Source organism: Neoarthrinium moseri (genome assembly GCF_022829205.1).
Source record: "Neoarthrinium moseri strain CBS 164.80 chromosome Unknown scaffold97_Wmoseri_CBS_16480, whole genome shotgun sequence".
Classification (NCBI taxonomy): Eukaryota; Fungi; Ascomycota; class Sordariomycetes; order Amphisphaeriales; family Apiosporaceae; genus Neoarthrinium; species Neoarthrinium moseri.
In genome coordinates this window covers 55,586-78,342 of record NW_026055211.1, presented here as the reverse complement: position 1 = coordinate 78,342, position 22,757 = coordinate 55,586, and the positions used below count along the sequence as shown (strand labels likewise).

The 22,757-nt window shown below is 52.4% G+C and overlaps 7 protein-coding genes across 7 annotated transcripts; 5 read left to right on the top strand and 2 right to left on the bottom strand.

Moving 5' to 3' along the window:
• Positions 1 to 2,139: 2,139 nt before the first annotated feature.
• Positions 2,140 to 7,313, top strand: JN550_012893 (uncharacterized protein; the record flags this gene model as incomplete). The annotated part of the gene is made up of 7 exons (XM_049311419.1): positions 2,140 to 2,274; positions 2,333 to 2,504; positions 2,612 to 2,801; positions 2,859 to 6,702; positions 6,759 to 6,832; positions 6,887 to 7,101; positions 7,162 to 7,313. The coding sequence occupies 7 exons, from the start codon at positions 2,140 to 2,142 to the stop codon at positions 7,311 to 7,313; spliced, it is 4,782 nt and encodes a 1,593-aa protein (XP_049165154.1).
• A 1,156-nt stretch (positions 7,314 to 8,469) lies between these two features.
• JN550_012892 (uncharacterized protein) lies at positions 8,470 to 9,288 on the top strand (the record flags this gene model as incomplete). The annotated part of the gene is made up of 3 exons (XM_049311418.1): positions 8,470 to 8,655; positions 8,849 to 8,994; positions 9,090 to 9,288. 3 exons carry the CDS (start codon positions 8,470 to 8,472, stop codon positions 9,286 to 9,288), a joined length of 531 nt encoding a protein of 176 aa, XP_049165153.1.
• Positions 9,289 to 10,544: 1,256 nt separating this feature from the next.
• JN550_012891 (uncharacterized protein) lies at positions 10,545 to 11,346 on the top strand (the record flags this gene model as incomplete). The annotated part of the gene is made up of 3 exons (XM_049311416.1): positions 10,545 to 10,792; positions 10,969 to 11,113; positions 11,176 to 11,346. The coding sequence occupies 3 exons, from the start codon at positions 10,545 to 10,547 to the stop codon at positions 11,344 to 11,346; spliced, it is 564 nt and encodes a 187-aa protein (XP_049165152.1).
• A 261-nt stretch (positions 11,347 to 11,607) lies between these two features.
• Positions 11,608 to 13,366, bottom strand: JN550_012890 (uncharacterized protein; the record flags this gene model as incomplete). The annotated part of the gene is made up of 8 exons (XM_049311415.1): positions 11,608 to 11,665; positions 11,727 to 12,089; positions 12,142 to 12,173; positions 12,224 to 12,435; positions 12,488 to 12,592; positions 12,668 to 12,758; positions 12,832 to 13,296; positions 13,364 to 13,366. The coding sequence occupies 8 exons, from the start codon at positions 13,364 to 13,366 to the stop codon at positions 11,608 to 11,610; spliced, it is 1,329 nt and encodes a 442-aa protein (XP_049165151.1).
• A 1,960-nt stretch (positions 13,367 to 15,326) lies between these two features.
• JN550_012889 (uncharacterized protein) lies at positions 15,327 to 16,902 on the bottom strand (the record flags this gene model as incomplete). Its single annotated transcript, XM_049311414.1, has 5 exons — positions 15,327 to 15,652; positions 15,704 to 15,854; positions 15,945 to 16,397; positions 16,445 to 16,478; positions 16,529 to 16,902. 5 exons carry the CDS (start codon positions 16,900 to 16,902, stop codon positions 15,327 to 15,329), a joined length of 1,338 nt encoding a protein of 445 aa, XP_049165150.1.
• A 622-nt stretch (positions 16,903 to 17,524) lies between these two features.
• JN550_012888 (uncharacterized protein) lies at positions 17,525 to 19,134 on the top strand (the record flags this gene model as incomplete). Its single annotated transcript, XM_049311413.1, has 3 exons — positions 17,525 to 17,583; positions 17,670 to 18,302; positions 18,369 to 19,134. The coding sequence occupies 3 exons, from the start codon at positions 17,525 to 17,527 to the stop codon at positions 19,132 to 19,134; spliced, it is 1,458 nt and encodes a 485-aa protein (XP_049165149.1).
• Positions 19,135 to 21,165: 2,031 nt separating this feature from the next.
• Positions 21,166 to 22,732, top strand: JN550_012887 (uncharacterized protein; the record flags this gene model as incomplete). Its single annotated transcript, XM_049311412.1, has 4 exons — positions 21,166 to 21,351; positions 21,408 to 21,618; positions 21,677 to 22,433; positions 22,495 to 22,732. 4 exons carry the CDS (start codon positions 21,166 to 21,168, stop codon positions 22,730 to 22,732), a joined length of 1,392 nt encoding a protein of 463 aa, XP_049165148.1.
• Between the last annotated feature and the right edge of the window lie 25 nt (positions 22,733 to 22,757).

The window sequence follows — 22,757 nt, the reverse complement described above, 5'->3', positions numbered from 1 at the left end:
ACCACCAAGGGGACGCTGAGAAAATCCGCCCAGACCGCGTCATGCATTCAAATTGAGAACAAAGAAAGATGCGCCCGGAAGCTGTCTGGGATTTGCAACTGATCACCGACCGGCAGATCGCATCCCATGCAGACTACAATACACCTGCGTCCCGCCTCATCCGGAGCAGCTTTGGAAGGAAGTCGGTGGCATGTCATCTTGAATGGCGGTCGACAGTCCCCAGCACAATCGTGTGAAGGCCCCCCTGCAGAAAAAAATTAGAAAATAAGAAAAAACTGCCAGGGGTCGGCGCGCTTTCTGCACTCGACGATGCGTGATCCGGCCGTGTCCTGCCAATGGCCACCATAAAAAGTTTAGGGGGACGTGGAGAAGGGTGCCCCCAGGCTTGCCAGGCTTGTCCGCTTCGGGCCTGGCGCATGGATGCTGGTCCATTTTTCTGGTTCCTGGGCTAAGGTAGGGAAGGGGTGCCATGCGGACCAAAACCATCGAGGGTTGCACCAGCGGCAGCGCCAGTTGCACGAGAATCATGGGCTGGTAACTAGTTAACGTATTCTTCCCTCGCTTGACGACTCCCAGAGCCCTGGTTTCTGAGCAGGTTATGTAGCTACGGGGACATCGCGTCGTCTTCGGCGCGGAAAAGACATGGCTGGCCGCAGGGGCCCCCCGAAATGCTGCAGCGAGGTTGATGAGTGAACACAACGCCGTGAGCTTTCCTTCTCGGCGAGAACCCACTCTCCGTCTGCCAGCCATTCTCGGGGCGAGAGCAGACCGCTGCTTTGCTAAAGGGGGGCGTTCTCAAACCCCAGCCTCTGCCAGTGATGTGCTGTACAGTACCGTGTATACCTCGTCCGTAGGGACCCCATTCAAAGGTGAGAAGCCGTGGAAAAGCACAGGCTACGGTACGTAGCTCTAAGCAGCAGTGAGGAGAGAAGGGGGCCATGCGCCCAGTAGCATTTACACCAGAGCGCCACAAGAGAAAGGCTGGCCCCAGTGCACTGAAGGTTTCTGATGCATAATAATGCGACAGCAAGTGCAGACCATGCAGGCCAGTCGCCAGCAGCTTGTTTCATGCGAGCTCTTCGCAGGTGGACTACACGGTAGATTGGGGCTGGGGGGCTGGTTGCACTGTGAGCCGGCGCCAGCGTCTTTCTTCTACCTAGGTAGGTATTGTTGCTGCTCAGGGGCGCCCCGTGGCAAGCGGGAGGACCCAGTCGCGCGTACCGGACACACTGTAGAGCGGGCTAGGTAGAGAGGCAGAAGATGGGGGGCCTAGGGGCGCTAGGGGGCAGCTGGGTACTCTCAACTTGCCCACGGCGCAGATCCGCCGCCAGAACGGGTGTAGCGGTGACCTCGTGGGGATCGTCTGCGCCGGGCTTGGACAGCTGCAATTCGTAGCTGGAGGCCAGAGGGGAGAGACCAAAGGGGACCCTTTTCCCACGCCCCCCTGTCCCGCTCGTCGTCGATTGCTGGCGGGTGCTGCTGCTTTGGCCTGGCTTGGCCTGGCAACTGGCTAAGGTTGTGGCTCCTGATCCCCGAATTCTGGCTGGCGTAGCAGCAGCCTGGCTCTCTGGACGAACCGACCTGGACATTGCATTGGATTTCCATGGTGAACCCTTCTGCTGTCTACCGCACCCTGCGCATCTATCAGCTTTGCATCTGACTGCTCATCCTCCCCATCAGTGCTTCCAGGGACAAGACTACGGCGAGATAGACCTCCCTCCGCGTCTGGTCTCCATCTCATCCCTCCTCCTCCTCCTTTCCCAGCTTAGGTTGACTTGGGAAGCACGCACCAGCGGTACAGCTCCTCCTGTCGACGGGCCGCTCGTACTCCTTGTCTGCATCTCACCCCTGGTGGCTGTAGACCCTTCGTTCACCTTCTTCTTCTTCGGTCCCAGTAGATATTTTTGATCTCTCCCCCAATTCCCATCTCCGGCCCCGTTGGAGCCTCTACGAATGTATTCTGCTCCGGCTGCCCCTTAACAAACAGCCCACCCGACTTTTGATACCCTCTGGCATTTCCTCTCTGACGTGATACGACACCCCAACGCCCATCTCGTTCCGAGGTCGAGCTTCGGACACAACACCCGCAACCACCTTCCTCCCCTAATCTGAGCGACGACATTCACAGCTTCCGCCCCCATGTCGCAGAGCTACGATGTCGGGACAAGAGCCTGGCAGCCCGATGCCACCGATGGCTGGGTGGCATCCGAGGTTGTCAAGAAGTCAGTCGATGGCAACAAGGTGATTCTGGAGTTCAAGCTCGAGAATGAAGAGGTACGTCCCAACAGCTCCTTCCGGGATTCCAGAGCACCGTGGGAAACCATACGAGTAGACAGAAGCCGAGACTGACCTGCTCTGCCCCCCTTTCCAGATCAAGACGATCGAGGTCTCTCTCGACGGCCTACAGAGCGGCAACGATCCCGCCTTACCGCCGCTGATGAACCCGACCATGCTCGAAGCCAGCGATGATCTGACGAATCTGTCCCATCTGAACGAACCTGCCGGTATGAACGCCTATTGCAACACCCCTTGAAGAACTCCCAAGGCCGAGCTCGGTAGCTCGGCTACAGAACCATAAAGGATCCATGTGCTGACACGCCTGACTCTACAGTTCTGCAAGCCATCCGGCTGAGATACATACAGAAGGAGATCTACACATACAGTGGTATTGTGCTAATAGCTACGAATCCCTTCGCTCGAGTCGACTCGCTCTATGTCCCGGGCATGGTGCAAGTCTACGCTGGCAAACAGAGAGCGACCCAGGCGCCGCATCTGTTTGCCATCGCGGAAGAAGCATTTGCGTAATGCGGCCCCGGTGTTCCACCTGCAAGATGACAAGCGCTAACGATCTGGTACAGAGACATGTTGCGAGACAAGAAGAACCAGACCATTGTGGTTTCCGGAGAATCTGGAGCAGGAAAGACGGTCAGCGCCAAGTACATCATGCGATACTTCGCGACCAGAGAGTCGCCAGACAACCCAGGGGCCAAGTCGAAGAAGGGTGCCGAAGCTATGAGCGAAACGGAGGAGCAGATTCTCGCTACCAACCCTATCATGGAAGCCTTCGGTAACGCAAAGACAACCCGAAACGACAACTCCTCGCGGTTCGGCAAGTACATCGAGATCATGTTCGACGATAACACAAACATTATTGGAGCCAAGATTCGCACATACCTGCTCGAGCGGTCAAGACTGGTGTTCCAACCTCTGAAGGAGAGAAACTACCACATCTTCTACCAGCTCATTGCTGGAGCGTCGGACGCAGAACGGAAAGAGCTGAGCCTTCTGCCTGTGGAGCAGTTTGACTACATGAACCAAGGCAATGCCCCTGTGATCGACGGCGTTGACGACAAGGCCGAGTTCGAGGCTACGAAGAAGTCTTTGACAACCATCGGTGTCGACCAGACCCAGCAGGTTGGCATCTTCAAGCTGCTTGCCGGTCTGCTGCACCTGGGTAACGTTAAGATCACCGCCTCCCGGAACGACAGTGTCCTGGCCCCCGATGAGCCTTCCTTGGTGAAGGCTTGCTCCATCCTGGGAATTGACGCCGCCAACTTCGCCAAGTGGATTGTCAAGAAGCAGCTCATCACACGTGGAGAGAAGATCACATCCAACCTGACCCAGCAACAAGCCATTGTCGTGAGAGACTCCGTCGCCAAATACATCTACTCGAGTCTCTTTGACTGGCTTGTCGAGGTCATTAACCTAAGTCTTGCTACTGACGAGGTCCTCAACCGCGTGTCCTCTTTCATCGGTGTCCTCGATATCTACGGTTTTGAGCACTTTGCCAAGAACTCGTTCGAACAGTTCTGTATCAACTACGCCAACGAGAAGCTCCAGCAGGAATTCAACCAACACGTATTCAAGCTCGAGCAAGAGGAGTACGTGAGGGAACAAATTGACTGGACTTTCATCGACTTCTCGGACAACCAGCCATGTATCGATCTGATCGAGAACAAGATGGGTATATTGTCCCTCTTGGACGAAGAGTCCCGTCTCCCCATGGGTTCGGATGAGCAGTTTGTCACCAAGTTGCACCACAACTTTGCCGGTGGCGAGAAGAACAAGTTCTACAAGAAGCCCCGTTTCGGCAAGTCTGCTTTCACCGTCTGTCATTATGCCGTGGACGTGACGTACGAGTCGGAAGGCTTCATTGAGAAGAACAGAGATACGGTGCCCGACGAGCACATGGAGGTTCTCAGGGCCAGCACAAACAAGTTCCTCGGACAGGTCTTGGCCGCTGCTCTCGCTGTGCGTGAGAAGGACGTTGCGTCGGCGGCCTCGAGCGTCGCAAAGCCTGGTGGCGGCAGAAGGATCGGAGTTGCTGTTAACCGCAAGCCAACTCTGGGTGGTATCTTCCGTTCGTCGCTCATTGAGCTCATGAACACCATCAACAACACGGACGTGCATTACATTCGCTGCATCAAGCCCAATGAAGCCAAGGAAGCTTGGAAGTTCGAGGGTCCCATGGTTCTCAGCCAGCTGAGAGCTTGTGGTGTTTTGGAAACTGTCCGCATTAGTTGTGCGGGTTACCCGACAAGATGGACCTACGAAGAATTTGCTCTCCGTTATTACATGCTGGTCCCTTCGGCGCAGTGGACTGCTGAGATTCGACAAATGGCCAACGCCATCTTGTCCAAAGCTCTGGGTGAGAGCACCGGTCAGGGGCAGGACAAGTACCAGCTCGGTTTGACCAAGATCTTTTTCCGTGCTGGTATGCTTGCGTTCATGGAGAACCTCCGAACTGAGCGCCTGAACGCCGCCGCCATCATGATCCAGAAGAACCTGAAAGCCAGGTACTACCGCAGCAGATACCTGGAGGCCCGCAATGCCGTCGTTGGATTCCAGTCTGTTGCGAGAGCCTTCGTCATCCGCAAGAAGGCCCAAGAGTGGCGCACCATCAAGGCTGCCACTACAATCCAGAGAGTCTGGAAGGGCCAGAAGCAGCGCAAGGCATTCCTCAAGATCCGTGCCGACCTCGTCCTTGCCCAAGCCGCCGCCAAGGGTTTCTTGCGGAGAAAGGAGATCATGGAGACTCGTGTTGGCAATGCCGCACTCCTCATCCAGCGAGTCTGGCGGTCAAGGAGGCAACTCCGCCAATGGAGAAGTTACCGAAAGAAGGTCGTGCTTGTCCAGAGCTTGTGGCGCGGAAAGCAGGCAAGAAAGGGTTACAAGAAGGTCCGCGAGGAAGCTCGCGATCTGAAGCAGATCTCGTACAAGCTCGAAAACAAGGTCGTCGAGCTCACCCAGGCGCTGGGTACCATGAAGGGCCAGAACAAGACTTTGGTCAGCCAGGTCGAGAACTACGAGAACCAGATCAAGTCCTGGAAGAGCAGACACACGGCCCTGGAGACCCGTACGAAGGAGCTGCAGGCCGAGGCAAACCAGGCAGGTATCGCAGTTGCGAAGCTCCAGGCCATGGAGGAGGACATGAAGAAGTTGCAAGTCAACTACGACGAGTCCAACTCCAACGTCAAGAGAATGCAAGAAGAGGAGCGCGAGCTAAAGGAGAAGCTTCGCTCGACCGAGGCTCAGCTCGAGGAGGTTCGCAAGGAGAGCTCCGTCAACGAGGAGACCGTCAACGGCCTCAAGCAGCAACTTGCCGACCTCGTCGACCAACTCGAGCTGGCGAAGCGCAATGGCCCTGTCAACGGCGAGTTGAACGGTCATGCCCCTACTGCTCCTGTCAGCGGGCTAATCAACCTTGTGTCATCCAAGAAGAACCTGGCCAAGCGACGAAGCGCTGGCGAGGAGCCTCGCGCTACGGACCGATTCAGCTCTGCATTCAACCCCCGCCCGGTCTCGATGGCTGTCACCAACGGCGGCCAGCGTCCCTACACTGGCTTTGTTCCTGGTGTGGACAGCATCGAGATGGAGCTCGAGGGTCTGCTTGCCGACGAGGATGGGCTGAACGAGGAAGTCACCATTGGTCTGATCCGCAACCTCAAGATCCCATCCCCCAACCAGAACCCCCCTCCTTCAGACAAGGAGGTCTTGTTCCCATCCTATCTCATTAACTTGGTCACCTCGGAGATGTGGAACAACGGCTTCGTCAAGGAGTCGGAGCGTTTCTTGGCCAATGTCATGCAGTCGATCCAGCAAGAGGTCATGCAGCACGATGGTGATGAGGCCATCAACCCTGGTGCTTTCTGGCTCTCAAACGTGCACGAGATGCTGTCCTTCGTCTTCCTGGCCGAGGACTGGTATGAGGCGCAGAAGACGGACAACTACGAGTATGACCGCCTCCTTGAAATTGTCAAGCACGACCTGGAGAGTTTGGAATTCAACATCTACCACACCTGGATGAAGGTGTTGAAGAAGAAGCTCCAGAAGATGATCATCCCCGCCATCATCGAGTCTCAGTCACTTCCCGGCTTTGTCACGAACGAAAGTAACAGATTCCTTGGCAAGCTGTTGCAGTCGAACTCGGCTCCGGCATACAGCATGGATAACCTCCTCAGCTTGCTCAACAACGTCTTCCGAGCCATGAAGGCCTACTACCTGGAGGACTCTATCATTACCCAGGCCGTCACTGAGCTGTTGCGTCTTGTTGGCGTCACTGCCTTCAACGATCTGCTTATGCGCCGCAACTTCCTCTCGTGGAAGCGTGGTCTTCAGATCAACTACAACATCACCCGTATTGAGGAGTGGTGCAAGAGCCACGATATGCCTGAGGGCACTCTGCAGCTCGAGCACTTGATGGTAAGTTCCGACGAGTCGTTTATAGGCTTGGCACGAATAGCTAACAACATATACAGCAAGCAACTAAGCTCTTGCAACTCAAGAAGGCTACTCTGAATGATATAGAGATCATTCAGGATATCTGCTGGATGTAAGTTGGACTAATGCAAAGTTAGAAAGACATCCATGCTAACACGTAGTACAGGCTGTCACCCAACCAGATCCAGAAGCTTCTCAACCAGTACTTGGTTGCAGATTACGAGCAGCCGATCAACGGAGAGATCATGAAGGCCGTTGCCTCCCGCGTCTCTGAGAAGAGCGACGTTCTTCTGCTCCAGGCCGTTGACATGGACGACTCTGGCCCTTACGAGATTGCGGAGCCGCGTGTCATTACCGCACTGGAGACATACACACCATCTTGTCAGTCTCAATACAGTCGTCACTTGAAATGTAATACATGTACTAACACCTTTGCTACAGGGCTCCAAACCCCTAGGCTGAAGCGCTTGGCTGAGATAGTATCTGCGCAGGCCATTGCTCAGCAAGAGAAGTACGAGGATGATGACGAGTACGACGGAGAGGGCGGTATTCCTGAAGGTGAAGAGCCCCAGCAGATCGAGGCTGCGGCTTAAGAATCTTACTATACACATAAACACCTCGGACTCTTCTCGACGAGGGTTGCGGGACTAATCCGTCCTCTTTAAACACGGGTAATTTTGACGGTAGTTTCTTCGGGAAGGAACAAACTCATGTACAGCGTTTGCGCGAAATGAACAGATGTCTAGTGGATATCATGGGGGTTGTACTAGAAAAGACTCACATGGGCAACTTTGTATGGCATATGGGCGTTCTTTTTGAGAGCTGATCTAGGTGTCCTCTTCTTTCACGCACGAGGCGGGAAGAAGGACACGAGACAGGAAAGGTAGAAGGGGATGGAAATGAATCGGGTCAGGGGGTGGCCAGGAGGGACGTGTACCAAAAAAAGACTATGTAACATCTTCCCCGATGTAGGTTGTACGACTCTTATGTACATGCGGATGATTCATTGATCGACTTGGAGCTTTGCGACGATACTCATTTTGCTGTGCGTACCGGGCGATGGTTGTGGTTGTGACCGCAAATCGTGGTGCTGTTTGATTGCAATGAGGAGCGCTGATTGCTAACTGGGCAAGAAGGCGGTGCCGAGGCCGGGCCGACCATGAATGAAATCATGCGTGATCACAATCGGAATCCGGTAGCAACACTGATACTCCATATGACCTTCGTGAATGACCGACTTGGTTGTTGTCATCGAGACCTCGATCATACTCGGGAGGTTTTGGGCCATGATTGGAGAGCGCGAGATGCCCCACGTGACCAATGAGACGACGCACCCAGCGAAAATATTCACTTGGGCGGAAAAATTCTCTTATTCGATGCGAGACGGCAGACCCCAATTCTTTCCTTTGCAATTACAGATCCAGCAAATTGTACCCAAGTGGTGAAAGGATATTGATTCCTCGCATCGTTCTTGTGACTCTCAGCACATCCGAATCTGTCGGTGTTTTCGCTGATCGCATTCGCCCTGTTTCCGCGGCGCACCCTGTCATAGCGGGGGGTTGAACACGACGAAAGGCGCCAGAATCCGCCAGCCAGCCAGCCAGCCAGCAAGCGAGTAAACGCTTTTAAGGAGGGCACGGAAGAATTTGCAATCGGAAAAGGAACTCTTCAGAATTCTCAGAAAAGTTAAAGCGAGTGGAGAAGGAAAAGGAAAGGCGGAGACGAAGAAGAAGTAACAGAAAGCCAGCCATGCAGCGCTCAGAGCCCAACATCGTCGTCACCGGCACCCCGGGCGTCGGCAAGACCACCCACTGCGAAGTGCTGGCCGAGCGCACGGGGCTCCGCCACCTCTCGGTCAACCAGGTCGTCAAGGACAAGGGCGCGCACGAGGGCTGGGACGACGAGTTCCAGAGCTGGGTCGTGGATGAGGACAAGGTAGGCCGCCTTATGTGTTTCTTCGTTTGGTGTTGAGCCTGGCGGCCTCTCTGAAGCTGCAATGCTTGTATGGACATGGTATCAAACGTGTCAGAGGGGACTGCACTCCGCAGGCGCCTCATCGGCAGATTGAAGCGGACATCGGAGGCATTGTGACTGTTGTACGAGTTTTGGCTAACACACTGTTTCACAGCTGCTGGACGCCATGGAGGACGACGCACAGAAAGGTGGTTGCATAATCGACTGGCACGCGTGTGACCTGTTCCCGGAGCGCTGGGTCGACCTCGTGGTCGTGCTGCGGACGGACTCGACGGTGCTGTACGACAGATTGAAGGCGCGGTAAGTCTATTTTCACCCCCTCTTCCCCTCCGTCCTGTACTTGTCTCTCGGAACGGCTGTTGTGGCAGGCGCTGATGGGCGGACTCGGCTTCTAGGAAATACCCCGAGGCCAAGCTCCAGGAGAACCTCGACAGCGAGATCATGGAGGTTCTGCTGCAGGAGGCGCGCGACTCGTACAGCGAGCAGATCGTCGTCGAGCTGCAGAGCAACGACTCGGACCAGATGGAGAGCAACGTGGACCGCATCGAGGCGTGGGTGACGCAGTGGAAGAAGGACAACCCGGACCGGCAATAGTCGTCTGCGGTCTTATTGCTGCCATGTCGGAAATAATTGGTTTCGTCTTATTACTGGATGTTCTTCGTTGCTGGTCTAGGGAAATAAAGGCACGGGGAGGAATAGTATCAGACGCGCGGGCTCAAGGCTACGATTTCATGGTTTGTGGTGTAAGCTGGACATTGCGATTTGAAGGTTCATCGTAGTAAATAACAGGAACGCTTACACTGCGTGGAAGATTCGACATGCTTTGCATATTATGACACTGGGATGGGTGCTGGAAACGCTGCCACTTGAGGCTCTGTGTACCTTGTAGCTACCGTCATACCTGCATTTCGAAAGCATCCCGAGCGTCACTCATGCCCCTTCTCGGTGTCTGCCAATGGCCTTCCTAGACATCAAACTACCTATGGACGACCATTCCCCCTTCAATTTACTTAGAAAAGTTCCAGGCGCATCGACACGACAGCAATCAACATCCCCTGCTGGCGGATGGCCAAACCTTCAAAGCTGAGGACTGTAGGCTGGTGGTTCGGAGTGTGGTTACCAATGCCACCAATCGATGAGTCTACGATGTTTCGTAGATAGCATGAAAGACTCATTTCAATCGCTACCGAGGCCATTCAACCTGTTCAGCCGTGCAAGAACACAGATATACCACTTCACTGTGCCTCACGCAGTATAACCTACGTTTCCCATCCTTCTCATCGATAATCACACGTCTGAGTCAATAAACAGAGCGTTTCCCCCCGGAATCGGAAAGTTGCTTGGTAATCACGATGCCAGCAACGTTACTTTGCCTGTGCGAATGTGTGTCTTTTGGCGGTGGCTGTAGACGGAATTGCAACATGCAGCTGAAGTCGGGGCTGCCGGGCGCCAAGAAACGTGGGGACACCACCACAGCCGCACCGAAGAAAAACCCAAGCGTGGCCCGCCGGATGTGTCATACCGTTGCCGTTCCGGACTGATAGCGACGCCGTGAATATACAAGGCCCTTCGTTTTGCGAAAGATAAGACGGGGGAGATCCCTTAATCTATCAACTAGACAGACGCAAGACAATTACATCACACGCTAGAACCAAGCCCCACCTCAGAACAAGCGACAACAACTGGCAACCAATTTCGTTCATAGCCATCTATCTCAACTCAGCTCAGCCCATACACCATCACACGCTCCAGACTCAACTGTAGCTTGAAGAAAAGCATCTCAGGCCTCACCTCAGCCTATTTCCCTCTTCCTCAAATTCTCCCACGAGAAGCACCCTGCTAGAGACACCATGGCAGCACCCCCGGTCGTCAACTTCATAACGGGCAACGCCAACAAGCTGCGCGAGGTCAAGCACATCCTGGAGCCGGCCATCACGGTGGCGTCGCAGAGCGTCGACCTGCCGGAGCTGCAGGGCACGGTCGAGGAGGTGACGCTGGAGAAGTGCCGCGTGGCGGCGCAGCAGGTTGGAGGCCCCGTCCTGGTCGAGGACACGTGCCTGTGCTTCAATGCGCTCGGCGGGCTGCCGGGGCCTTATATGTGAGTTTTTCTATTTCATTCCATGCGTTGCTGTTGCGTAGAGTCGGTGTCTGCATCTTCGAGGGGACAGGGGGAGAGGGCTGAAAAGGGGCCTTCAGTGGCACAGTAGACGGCTAGGACAAGATATACGCAGCTTCGCAGTTCTTCATGGGTGCATGAGCTAATACACCTGACAGCAAGTGGTTCATGAAGTCCATAGGACATGAGGGACTGAACAACCTTCTGGTTGCGTACGAGGACAAGTCAGCAAAGGCCGTCTGCACGTTCGGCTTCTCGAAAGGGCCGGGCCACGAGCCCATGCTGTTCCAAGGTGTCACAGATGTAAGCGGCCAAGTATACCCTTCAGGCTGGCAAATAGATTCACACGGCTAATGCGTTCACAGGGCAAGATTGTGCCGGCGAGGGGCCCGGCGTACTTCGGATGGGACCCGATCTTTGAGTACGAAGGGCAAACGTACGCGGAGATGGACCAGGGCGAGAAGAACAAGATCTCACATCGGTACAAGGCTCTGGAGAAGCTCCGGGTCTGGATTGAGAACGGCATGAAGGATTGATTACCATAGCCGCCAACGCAGAATAGAAACGTTCAGTTCAAACTTCAAGTGACAATCTAAAGACGCCAGACTCCCTGCCAAATGCTGATCAGGAGTCGCTGTTCGCTATTGCTCCCGGAGAATGGGCATCCCTCCCACGGCAAACTTCCCCGGCAAGAGAAGGACAACTTGGCAGACTTGCGGATCATCTGTCACCGCGATTTTGCGCACCGGCTGGAAATGCTCGGTTCTTAATTTTGGTGGTGAAAGAGCTGCCGCTTCTCACGATGCCAAGGTCTCTTCTTGTTCCCTCGAATCAGAAGGAATCCTTGAAGTTAACCTAATCATGTTGTCGTCAGTTCCTGCCTCTAGAAAACGTGTGCAAAATCAGGTAGACATACTTGAGTAACTCAAATTCATGAAATCTTTTGAGATACTTGTTACCTCTCCGATATAGCTTGAGCGAGCTATCGGGCGATTTGACCTTGAACTCGCGACGGGAACCGACGTGCTTGACCAGCGAGTCCGAGTCGTGGAACATGGGGTCAAACACTAGCAGCTCCCGAGTCCCATCAGCGCGCTTTTCGATACCTACGATGGTCATGGAATGACCCCGGTGCTGGAAGTAGATTGGAGGCAGCGATGTCTTTCGGACCTTGGCTTCGGGGTCAAAGTCTCCGGACATGAAGTAGTCTTCTACATGCCTCAGCATCTGTGCTTCTGCGGTGCCGGGGTGTGGATCCTTGAAGCCTTGAGCATTGCAGCTGTCAAGAGTGTCAGCCCTCTCTCCGACCGCGGACACGGTGATTAGCTTACGGAATATCGAGGCTCAGGAAGAGTGCCTGGGCCTGTTCTCGGGTCAGTAAGGCTTCAGGTACACACACTGCAAACAACACACCTCAGGGGTTCCAATATATTTACGTGTCCCCCTCACGCCACCCGTCTCAATGCGTCCCTGCGTATTGATACCTCGATCCCATGCATTTTCAATGAGATCTTGAATCTTGAATATGGTAGGAATCTTTCCGTTGAGCTGGGCTGCCCCGGGCGCCTGCCTTCCCACAATGTAGGAGGAAAGCATCTGGATGTTTCTATATCCACAGAAGCCCCCTAGACTGGTGAGTTTGAGGTCGATTCATTGGAAGAGATAGCTGCGACTGACCTTCTCTCTTGAGTTTGGAGATGTGGTTGACAGCTGGGTGACACAGATATGCATACTTGGTTGTTTTGCTTTGCTCTAGGATCTGTGCAAGCACTGGCACCATGCCTGCAGATAATGGAGTCAACCCGTCAGAAGCGTGCCCGAAGGGGAAGGAGGAAGAGGAGGAGGAAGCGAACTTACCACTCTGACTGACCTGGCCCTTTTCTTTGAGCAATTGGACAAGCCATCCTGGCATAACATCTTCGTGCGCATATCTGCCGAGCTCTGATTTCTGTACCGTTTGTCAATAGTCATGTCAGAACTCCAGAACCGCAGCTCAAGCCAACTATCCGTGAGGCACTTACACCAAGCCGCTTCTTTGGAACGCCATTCGCTGCAGTGGCACCCTCCAGGCGCTTCCTAGTCGCCGAAGGCATGCTCAAGATTTGCTTCCATCTGTTAACAGTGCCGTTCTCCCGGTTAATATCATCCGCTTGGTGATCAGCTGCGTGATCCTTCCTGGGCGGCATGTTCTCCTTGGATGTGCTGTTGCCGCTCCCGCTGCCGCTGTACGGAGATCGATACTCATTGCTGCGGCTGCGACTTGAAGCCCTGGTGTCTGTGACGGGTGCTTGATTCGGTGTCAGATCCTCCTCGGCGTTGTGCAGCTCAAGGTGATCGTCGAGTTCGGCGAGGACGACATGCTCCTCGCAGCCATCGACGGGGCACAGTGCAAAATCCTGCTGCTCGGCGCTGACCCCAGTACTGGCGCTTGCCCCGTCGCGCACCACGAAGGGCGACTCCCCTTCAGCGTGGGCCTCCTCCATGTGCTGCGAATCCGTGTCAGTCGCGAACCAAGTTGGTGGAAACGATGATGCAGTCTGCGACTGAACCTACCATGAGCATATGATAGTGCGTCCCGGCATGAAACCCGCAAAACGGACAGTCCTCTACTGCCTCCTCCTCCTCCTCCATAGCGGGGGAGGCAGCGGTGCAAGATGCCATTGTTCGAAGTAGCAAGCAAAGTGGCAGCCTGGCTCATTCCTCAGGGGAGCACGAGTCTTGGCGAAACAGATGGTTGAAAGAAATCAAAGCCGCAAAACACTTTTCGGTGTTTCAAGGCAAAAGCCGAGTTGAAGGCTGTCACACAGAGGGCACTCAAAAGTGAATCGAGTGATGTCGGGTTGCCGACTTGGTCCCGGGGTTTCTGAATTACGTTCGGAAGTGACGGTCAGGCAAGGTCCGTCCCCGACAAAGAGAAGCCGCGGGATTCCTTGCTACGCACGCTCAAAGAACCAGGTATGGAGCACGAAAAGACCCGAGACCGAGGAATATGGATGGATATATTCCTCTGCTGTTGCCCCAGTCCATTCAGATGCGTCCAAATCCTGCCAATATTCAGCGAGCCCAAGGGTGTGTGCGTGGCCTGCTGCTATGCAAATGAGACCAGGCCGGCCGTTCGCGGCGGGACGATCATGCAACACGGACCAGGCAAGTCAGTCGTCGTTGATTTCCACTGCAGCCAAAAGGGAATGTACCCTGAACTCTTTTCAATGTGACACGAGCCTGTCTTTTTTCTTCTTCGTCTCTCACAACTTCGTTGTCTGCAAAAGCAGCCGACGCTCTGCTCCTGTTGCTGTTTTGTTGTCGGCCCTGCTGACTGTCTTTCCTGGTGCTAGCATGCTGCCCCGGGAATGCAAGGGCCCCCGAATCTGGTGGCGCCCGATTTGTGTTAGCTGGCTAGGTGGGCATGTAACTTAGGGGTTCGTTACCAAAACTGACCGAGCTCGCTTATAAGCATACGCTAATCATCATGTCAGGTATGCGCTAAGGACGGGACCCTGCGGATCCTTGTGCAGGACTGCCAATTAAAGCAACGAGCGAAGGCACTCATCGAGGCTTTTTGCATCGAGAAACCTCAAGGTAATATACTAGGCTGATCTTCTCAAGCAAGGTCAAAGCATTTTCACGCATGATCGATCCCTGAGACGTGAACACTGGGAATGTTCTCTTGTGTATCCCGACCCCATATTCATGGCATTTTGAGAGGCAGGTTTCCATGGTTCCAGTTTTTTACGATCTCTACCACATACAACTATAGAAACTAGAACACTTCAGTTCTCTAGTCTCTCCTTCACTCGTTGAGCGGAATTCTGAAGCTCATAATGTCAAGCTTGTATGTAGTACTTGTGTCACACTAAAACACGCGCGAGAGCATGGGAAATGACTTGAGTTGATCCTTGAGGAGCTACAAAAGAAATGGGCTGATGAGCCTGCTATATAGGGGGTGATCCCCCGGATAACGTTGTTCCGCTCCTCCATATATCCCTATATCGTGACAACTTGTCATATCCTTTGCAATAAAATCAAACTGATATGGTCGGAAAGGAGGACGTCCTTTCATTGGTCTATTCTAGAGTGAGAAAACACGGAGAGAAACTTGACATAAATCGACAGCACAGAACCTTTCAGCCCGCTGATGTTGGTATCTCTCTATGTATGGCATGCCTTTCGGTTTAGCCCCTTCATCCTTGCAACGTACCAGAGACCTTGACATTCGCCAAGCCATAGCCAGGTTTCCAAGCGAGAGCCGTGAAAGAAATATGATTCTCGGTCCTCTCAGCATTTCGAGCGTTCCAGTGGATAATCTTGCCGATTTCGGGGCCGTGAAGAGGTTGACAAAACTCTGCGAAGATGGATCAATCCGACCCGGTGCCAAGTCGTATAACACGACAAGTATCGACCTTCGATGACAAAAGAAACACAATAATACTCGACGTCTGTTGCAAAGTAACTCGCCCCGGCAATATACTTGGCATCTTGCATCAGCCTTCGAGTGTAGGAGTACAAAGGTGGCATGTCACTGATGCCACCTTTCGCTTCGGTTACTACGATAGACGACTTGGACTCCAATTGGCTTTGTCATGCCAGAACGTTTCCGTTGAAACGAAGAGGCGTTTGCACCAGCAAATTTGGCGTTCCATACGCATATTCTTCTATCAGTTTGCAGAGTCGCCACATGTTCGCCGTTTTCGGAGACTCCGAAAGTGTAGATATCATCCAAGATTCTAGGGATGAATGTCAGGTGGCGCACTTGGATGTTGATGTTTGACAAGAAATCCGTCACCCTGAGATCAATCATGCCCAAATCAGCAGATTTGCTACTCCTTTTGCCGCTGACATTGCCTATAAGATGGTGAGCTTTTCCTGGCAGCTTCAAAGTGCTTTGATATTTACCTTGAGAGATTTTACGCATGACTTGAGAGCTTGTGGCCGGATCAAGTTTGCCTTGGGTAAGCCCGCTGACCTGAGAATCCACGATGGCAATGGCCTCTCGACCATTCTCCACTTTTGTCGGTGGTCCATCCACTGCAGTATCTGCCGAAGTCTACTGATTCTGATTCTTTCCAGTGTGTTGACCCTCAGCAGGTCGGTGGTGAGCTCCAATTGAGCTGTTACTCGGGTCGTAAGTTCTTACGTCTGACTGAGGGTCGATGGAAAGCGGGCTGTTAGACTTCTGACCTCTATCAGAATGGATCTGGTCAAGGCTCCGCTGGCTAAGAGTATGCTGTACTTGGTCTCTAAGAGGGAGGTATTGATAGGAGGACACCAGTGGTGCAATTTTGGCTGGCAAAGGGCGGCGCTTGACAACATTACCACCACCTTGCACTGCAGCTGTGTACACGTGCGGAGACACGTTTTTGCCCATCATGGAGTCAAGATGTTCCGTCTGCTTTTCTGTAAACGAGATGTTGTCTCCACGCTCTGTGTTCGAATCTGACCGATCTGCATTCTCATCTGGTAGGTCGTCATACACTGTGGCGGCGTAAGTTGTAAGTGAGTCAAGATATCCCTGCAGAACGAAGTCGCGGTCTGTAGCAGATAACTTTTCCTCCAACTTTGCAATCTCGTCCAAGATTTGTATAGTGTCCTTTGTATAGTGTCCTGTTTAATCTCTCCAACATCCTCCAGTATGACACCAGTGTCCTCTTTGGTGGCTTTCGATATCGATCTGACGACAAGTAAGTGAACAGAATAACAAGCTGTATTTTGTTGACGCACAGATTGACCATCTCTAGTGCCAGATGTAATTCTCCCCTGTGAGCCTCAAGGGAATTCTTCAAGCTGGCGACCTCTTTCTTTCCTTCGAGGGCCCATTTAATAGGCCCTGCACGCCTTCGTCGCATATCGACCAACACCTGCTCAATTTTGGCCGTCACATCACCACAGTTCTCGATCACGGTCAAGATTTGCGTGCGCAATGATTCCGAGAACAGAGGATTGCCAGCATCGTCTTCTGTGTCTGCTTTGAGCAGTTCTAAAACGATTTTTAGATCAGAAAGCCCCCGATTCACCGATATCAAGTCTGCGCGTGCTTCGCGGCAATCGCGTATGAACTCGGTGACTGTAACAGTCGTCTGAATGACAACGCCCATGAGCGTCAAACAAGACGTAGTGATGGATTAAGGGTCCATGATGCTTATAGATGATGAGAAGGCTCCCCACGACTGGAAGTCCTGGTTACAACCAGTGACCTTTCTTAGGTCAGGCAGATTCAAGACATTCGGTATTCAGGTCTACAAATTGGCGAGTTGGTTCTTGCATTGTTGGGACACCCCGCACCATTCGGGCTTGGCGACGGGAGAAGTACTAAAAATATAGTCGGCAGGGGGTTGGGTGCTGTGTTGCTTCAGAGGGTTCCCAAGGACAATCTTGTCCGTATCGGCAATCCGATGGTACGTTCGCCGAGGCTTGCCTGCAAAGCCATACCTAGGCACGTATCTGAACACTTATGCGAATCGCACCATACAAAAGTCCATGCAGCATTCCAGAATAGATTTCTCGGCAGCGAGACTCCGTGCCTATTAACGTCAAAAAAGCCTCCAATTTGCTTGATGTTTTCTGAGATTTCTGCTTGCCTTCAGCGCGTTGGCTTCGGTAACTTCATGTCCTGTGAGTCTCTAAGAGGAGGTTCCCCACAGTGGTAATAATGATACCTACGAATAAGTGGTACCATTTCCTGTGTTGGATCTGACAATTTGTTGCTGCACAGGATCCATGGAAGCATCCTACACTGTAGGCCACACCAACGAGGATCTTTCTCCATTCCTGCAAGGGTCAGTTCCGAAGGAACGGGGCCTATTTGAGCGCCACGTTCTCTCGTCCTTGGGAACATCCAACAAAGTGAACATGACTTTGATAGACCCGACAGACTGGCATTTCGAAGCCCATTCCCACAGCACGGCGGTTCGAGTGACTTTTCCGCAATGTTATTTTCAGACCTCCCGCAGGAAATTATCCAAGAGATCCTGATTGCCGCCGTCAATGTGCGAGGCATTAAGCGCGCAACCCGGTTAAGATACGTCAGCAGGTCATGGAACGCCGCTGTAATGGAGGCAATCTTTGCGTCGAGGATCCTCGATCAAGGGAACCCCAAGTACCTGTTCTGGCAGCGCAACCTCGCATACAGGGTAATGGATAGGCCTGGGAGACTCTCCCGGCCACTACGCATCATCCGAAAGGTTGCTGAACACCTTGTGGCTTATCGAAGTCCCAGTGGCAAGAGCTTTACCGACGATGCCCTTAGATGTTGCGTCTTCGAGATATGCAACGTTCCCTTGGAAATGAACTGGAGCGGGAGAGACAGGGATAAGTGGTTTATGGATTCAGACCACTCTATGGAGAGCATCGACCAAGATGATAAACAGTTTAAACAAGCATTACTGGCTGCAGCGGCTTGGACAAACGAAATTGGCTTAGTCAGGGACATTTTGCCGTCTTTCCAAGACTGCGAGTATTTAATCTGTCAAGATGGCCAAGGGCGGCAAGATTTCGGGTAAGTATGCTTGAAAGCCAATTTTAGACATTACTAAAGCATAAGTTGGTGTTAATTATTATACAGGCTTATATTTGGCGAGCCTGTGGACTTGGCTGCCTATCGGGGTCATGACGAGGTGGTCCGTCTATTAATGAACGCCATCACTAAAGGAAGCGAAGAGAACGGCCTATTCTGGGGGAAAATTCTCAAGAACGCCGCTAAAGGAAACCATATCTCTACTGTTAAGCTTGTCCTCAAACCGGAGTACAACTATTGGGATCCATCGCTCGTTGCCGGTCTTCAAGCAACCGCAAGTCTAGAGATTTTCCAGACTCTGCTACCTCTTGCCAAAGACTTTCTCCAGGTCGAACCCCAAAGAAAACCAAATCATTACCATAATAAGTTCTTACCGTCGCAATTGCAACTTGCCGCACGATCGGGCAATGTACCGATGATGGAATATCTTTTCTATTTGGGGGTGAAGATCCCCGCCAAATGGCCGAAGTCCCGCAATCCCGTACTCGAGGCAGCAAAACATGGTCACAAAGACGCTCTAATTTGTCTACTTACCAAAGGGTTCACTTTGGATCAAGACTCGTTCGACGCTGCTGTTCGGTACGGGAACCCTGACATAGTGCAGGTTGCATTGAACAATGCCGGCAAACGCCATTCCTTTACCCAGGCGCTGCTATCTGCGGTAGGGAGAGAGAATCAGTCAGTGACGAGGATGCTACTGTCTCAAGAAACAACAGATCTCGATAATGAAGTTAGGACCCAAGCCTGGTGGACGGCCAAGAAGATGGGACTGGAGTCAATGGCGAGGATGCTTAAACAGGTGCGAGTAATCTGAATTGCGTCATGGGAGACCGCGTGTCTGGAGCACATATCGGCAACTATATGACTAGCCATAGGAGTAAGGTACACTGCCCTCTCTTTCACTACTACGCAATTCACACACATCACCTACACTTCCATGCGCACGTGGTCTAATGATCTATCAGATGGTGTGAGGTAACTCAAACACACTATTCTTTCAGCGATGCCATGTGTAAATTACGCTGCTGATCCCGCTAAACCCTTGAGGGCTAGCTCTAAGTCTGATATCTTCACGAGACGTAAGCCACTGTAAGGTCAGTACCCAGTTGGCGAGCGAACCTCGAGCCGGATAACTGGAAAGAGCCTCGAAACGCTCTAAAACGATACCATCATCTTATTCGACTTATATATAAAAGGGAAAGATGGGTTTAAATGGTAGGGCCTGATGTTGTATTAGTAACCTTATATCGTACCCTTCTCCCTTGTTGTTCTTGATTACTCTAAACTGAGATTATTTCTCTACGGCGTAGAACAATAAACAATTAGCCAGAGCGCACAGTTAGACTCGTAGATATCAACGTCCCTCCCCAGAGTACCCGGTGCTGACAACAAGGATAGATAACAAGCACAAGCTGAGATTTGGCTGTTTAAGAGTTTCTGGACGCGTCTACCATAGCCTGGGCATGTCGACACGACAAGCTTTCAGGGTGTAAAATACAACAGTTGCCTATCACATACAATACTAGGAGCTCACTAGTACAGCGCAGAGTTCGGCGGCCCCTGGTTAGTGCGAATTGCTGGTGCTTGGAGGTGCGTTGCCAAACCACCTAGGCAAATGTGAAGTCACGGAGGTGTATTAGATCCCCCGTCCTTTAGTAATACATAATTTACATACTTCGACTACATTGCCGTGCTTTCACCATTCTGTAATCTATGATGTGGGGCAGACCAAGCATTTCAAAACTCAAGCAGCCCTAATTTTGACTTCAGCTTATATACGACTGCTTGTGCAATGTCTTAATTAAAGTCAGAAGTGGTTGGCAGCCGATAGCGTATTTGTCTTGACCAAAGATATAGTATAGTATCCAGAAGGTAGGCTCGTCACATTGCAGTATGCCGATTATCTAGCAGGGTCTCAGGGTGAGTTCCTACCGACATTGCCGGAACGTCCTATTCAAAAAAAAATCTCTTTAGTAACTTCGTTGCCAACAAAGCTCGGGACCAAAAATAGAAATCCCTGCAACCCAGCCGACCGGTGGCCTATGCCAGAGAATCGTAGAAGAATTTGTTCTTTAGCGGAGAACGGCTATGTCCATGGGAATCTGTTCAAGCTCAAGAAATATTCGAAAGGTCAAGTAGGTGGTGAAGGAGTCACAGGATTCATCGGCGAGTGACGTGTGTCGTGCTATAAGCAACGACAATCATTGAACCGCTGATTCCTTGTAGGCTACAAAACACATCTTTCGGGTTCGTCTATTGGAAGCCTCGTCCTGAAATACATGACTTGGCGGGCAAACACTCGGCGATTGTCCCGGTCTCCGGCGATTTACGGGCATGGAACTGCAGTGATGCACAATAATTGTCACATGCGCAGAACGACACTTGTCAAGAATGCCCACATGATATCTCCTAAATGTTCGGGTTTGTCTTCAACTTTCCGCCCATGACTTTGCCATAACCAAAAGCCCATGCACATGAGGGTAGCCATAAAACCTCATTTTGTGGCCACATTTGACTATTCGAGCCCGAGGCAGGCAAGTTCTTGGGAACATTCAGGCTCGGGGGCCAATTAGGAAAAGAAAATATATCAGCGAGCGCATCCATAGTCTTTGGCCTTGTCCTGTGCGGCGTTTCTGTCACTTGGGTAGTAAGTAAAACGAAAGGAGCACTCCTCTGATTGAACCAGGGGTCCCTCCCCCTTGCTGTGTCACGTGAAGCGTTGATGCACGTTGGTCGTTGGTTGGTTGTGAGATGAAAGGCAGGCTAAGTCAACTTCCGCCGAAACCACAATCCTCTCCTTTCAGGCCTCTCACTGAACTGTCTATCGTGGACGCCACAACGCAACATGGCAGAAAGGCTGTCCCCATCACTACTTCAAAACCTCCAGGTGCGGGTAGGCCCGGAGCTTGAGGTATTGACCGACCAGAGCAGCGCCCGCTTCCAGGAGTTCGCTCAGGGATGGACCAATATTGGCCGTCAGATACCTGGTGCTATTGTCCTTCCGGAGACTGAGCAGCAGATTCAGGAGACGGTTCGACACCCCGGCTCCCCAACTATACTGCCGTTCCTAACATCTTCCTTATGCAGGTACGATGGGCTGTTCAGTCGTCGGTGCCATTTGTCACCAAAAGTGGCGGTCACAGCGAGTGGTCAAGCATCAATGAACGCGGTATCGTCATCAACCTGAAAAAGTTCTCTGGCATCGACGTTGACGCTCCGGGCAAGAAGGCTATACTGAGAGGGAGCATCTTGTCAAAAGATGTCGCCGTAGCTCTGGCTGCGGCGGGTAGCTTTACCGGTGAGGCAATCCGATAAACCCAAATACTACCAACCAAACTGACCCTGGAGATCTCAAGCATTGGGCAACGGCAACACTGTTGGGGCCATTCCCTATTTTCTAGGCGGGGGAGTGTCGGTCACTAGCTCAATCACTGGGTTTGGATCAGACCAGATCTTGGCAGCTCGCATCATTGATGCAAAGGGTAGCCTTGTACAAGTCACAGGGGAGAAGGAACCGGATCTTCTCTATGCTATTCGAGGTGCTGGCCAGTTCTTTGGGCTCGTCACGGAGCTCACTATCAAGATCACGCCTCTATCCGAGCTTGGTAACGACCAAGGCGTTATATGGGTGGGAGCCTTCGTGTTTCCTCTCGAGCGCGCAAGGGAAGTCGCCGAAACCATGAAACCGTTGATGGATGACAGTAAATATGCAACGTCCGGTCTCATCATGATCATGGCCCCTCCACCTGCACGAAATAAAACTCTAGTCATCTCGGCAAGATACACTGGGAACCCAAACCACGCCAAGATTGCTTACAAGCCCCTGTATGACTTGAAGCCCCTAATGGCAAACGGTGGGCCAGTCCCTGTCCAGAACACTAGTGACGCCCGCGAAATGCTTTGTACCAAAGGCGACTTCAAGCGATTCGGCGTCGTCGGACTGAGGCGGTTTAATGTTGACAGCTTTCTTGAAACCGTCAAAGTTTGGCAGACTCTGGTGGAGGCGTGTCCTGATGCTATCAACACGGCTTTCAACTTCCAATGGGATTCTAGACCCCCCAAGACACCCCAATTTGAGTCAGCAATGTCACTGCACGATATAAGGTACTGGCAGTAAGTGGTCGTCTAAACTTCGAGCCTCGGCTCCACATCGCTAATCACATAATTCGAGCAGGAACAATCTTATATGGCATACCGCCGTGAACAAACGGCAACTGGTTGACGAGTTCAATGACAAGTCCATCAAGATCATGCGCGGCCCTGACAAGTCTGAGTATGCCGACTTTCAGAATGGCACTCGTTCGGGGCCGATCGAGTTGCGCTATCGGGGCCCTGGTAAGCTTGACAAGTTGAAGGCGCTAAAGAAGAAATGGGATCCCACAGGAGTCTTCACAACACAGCTTCTGGACTAGAAGAGCATGCTTGGCCGATCCTATG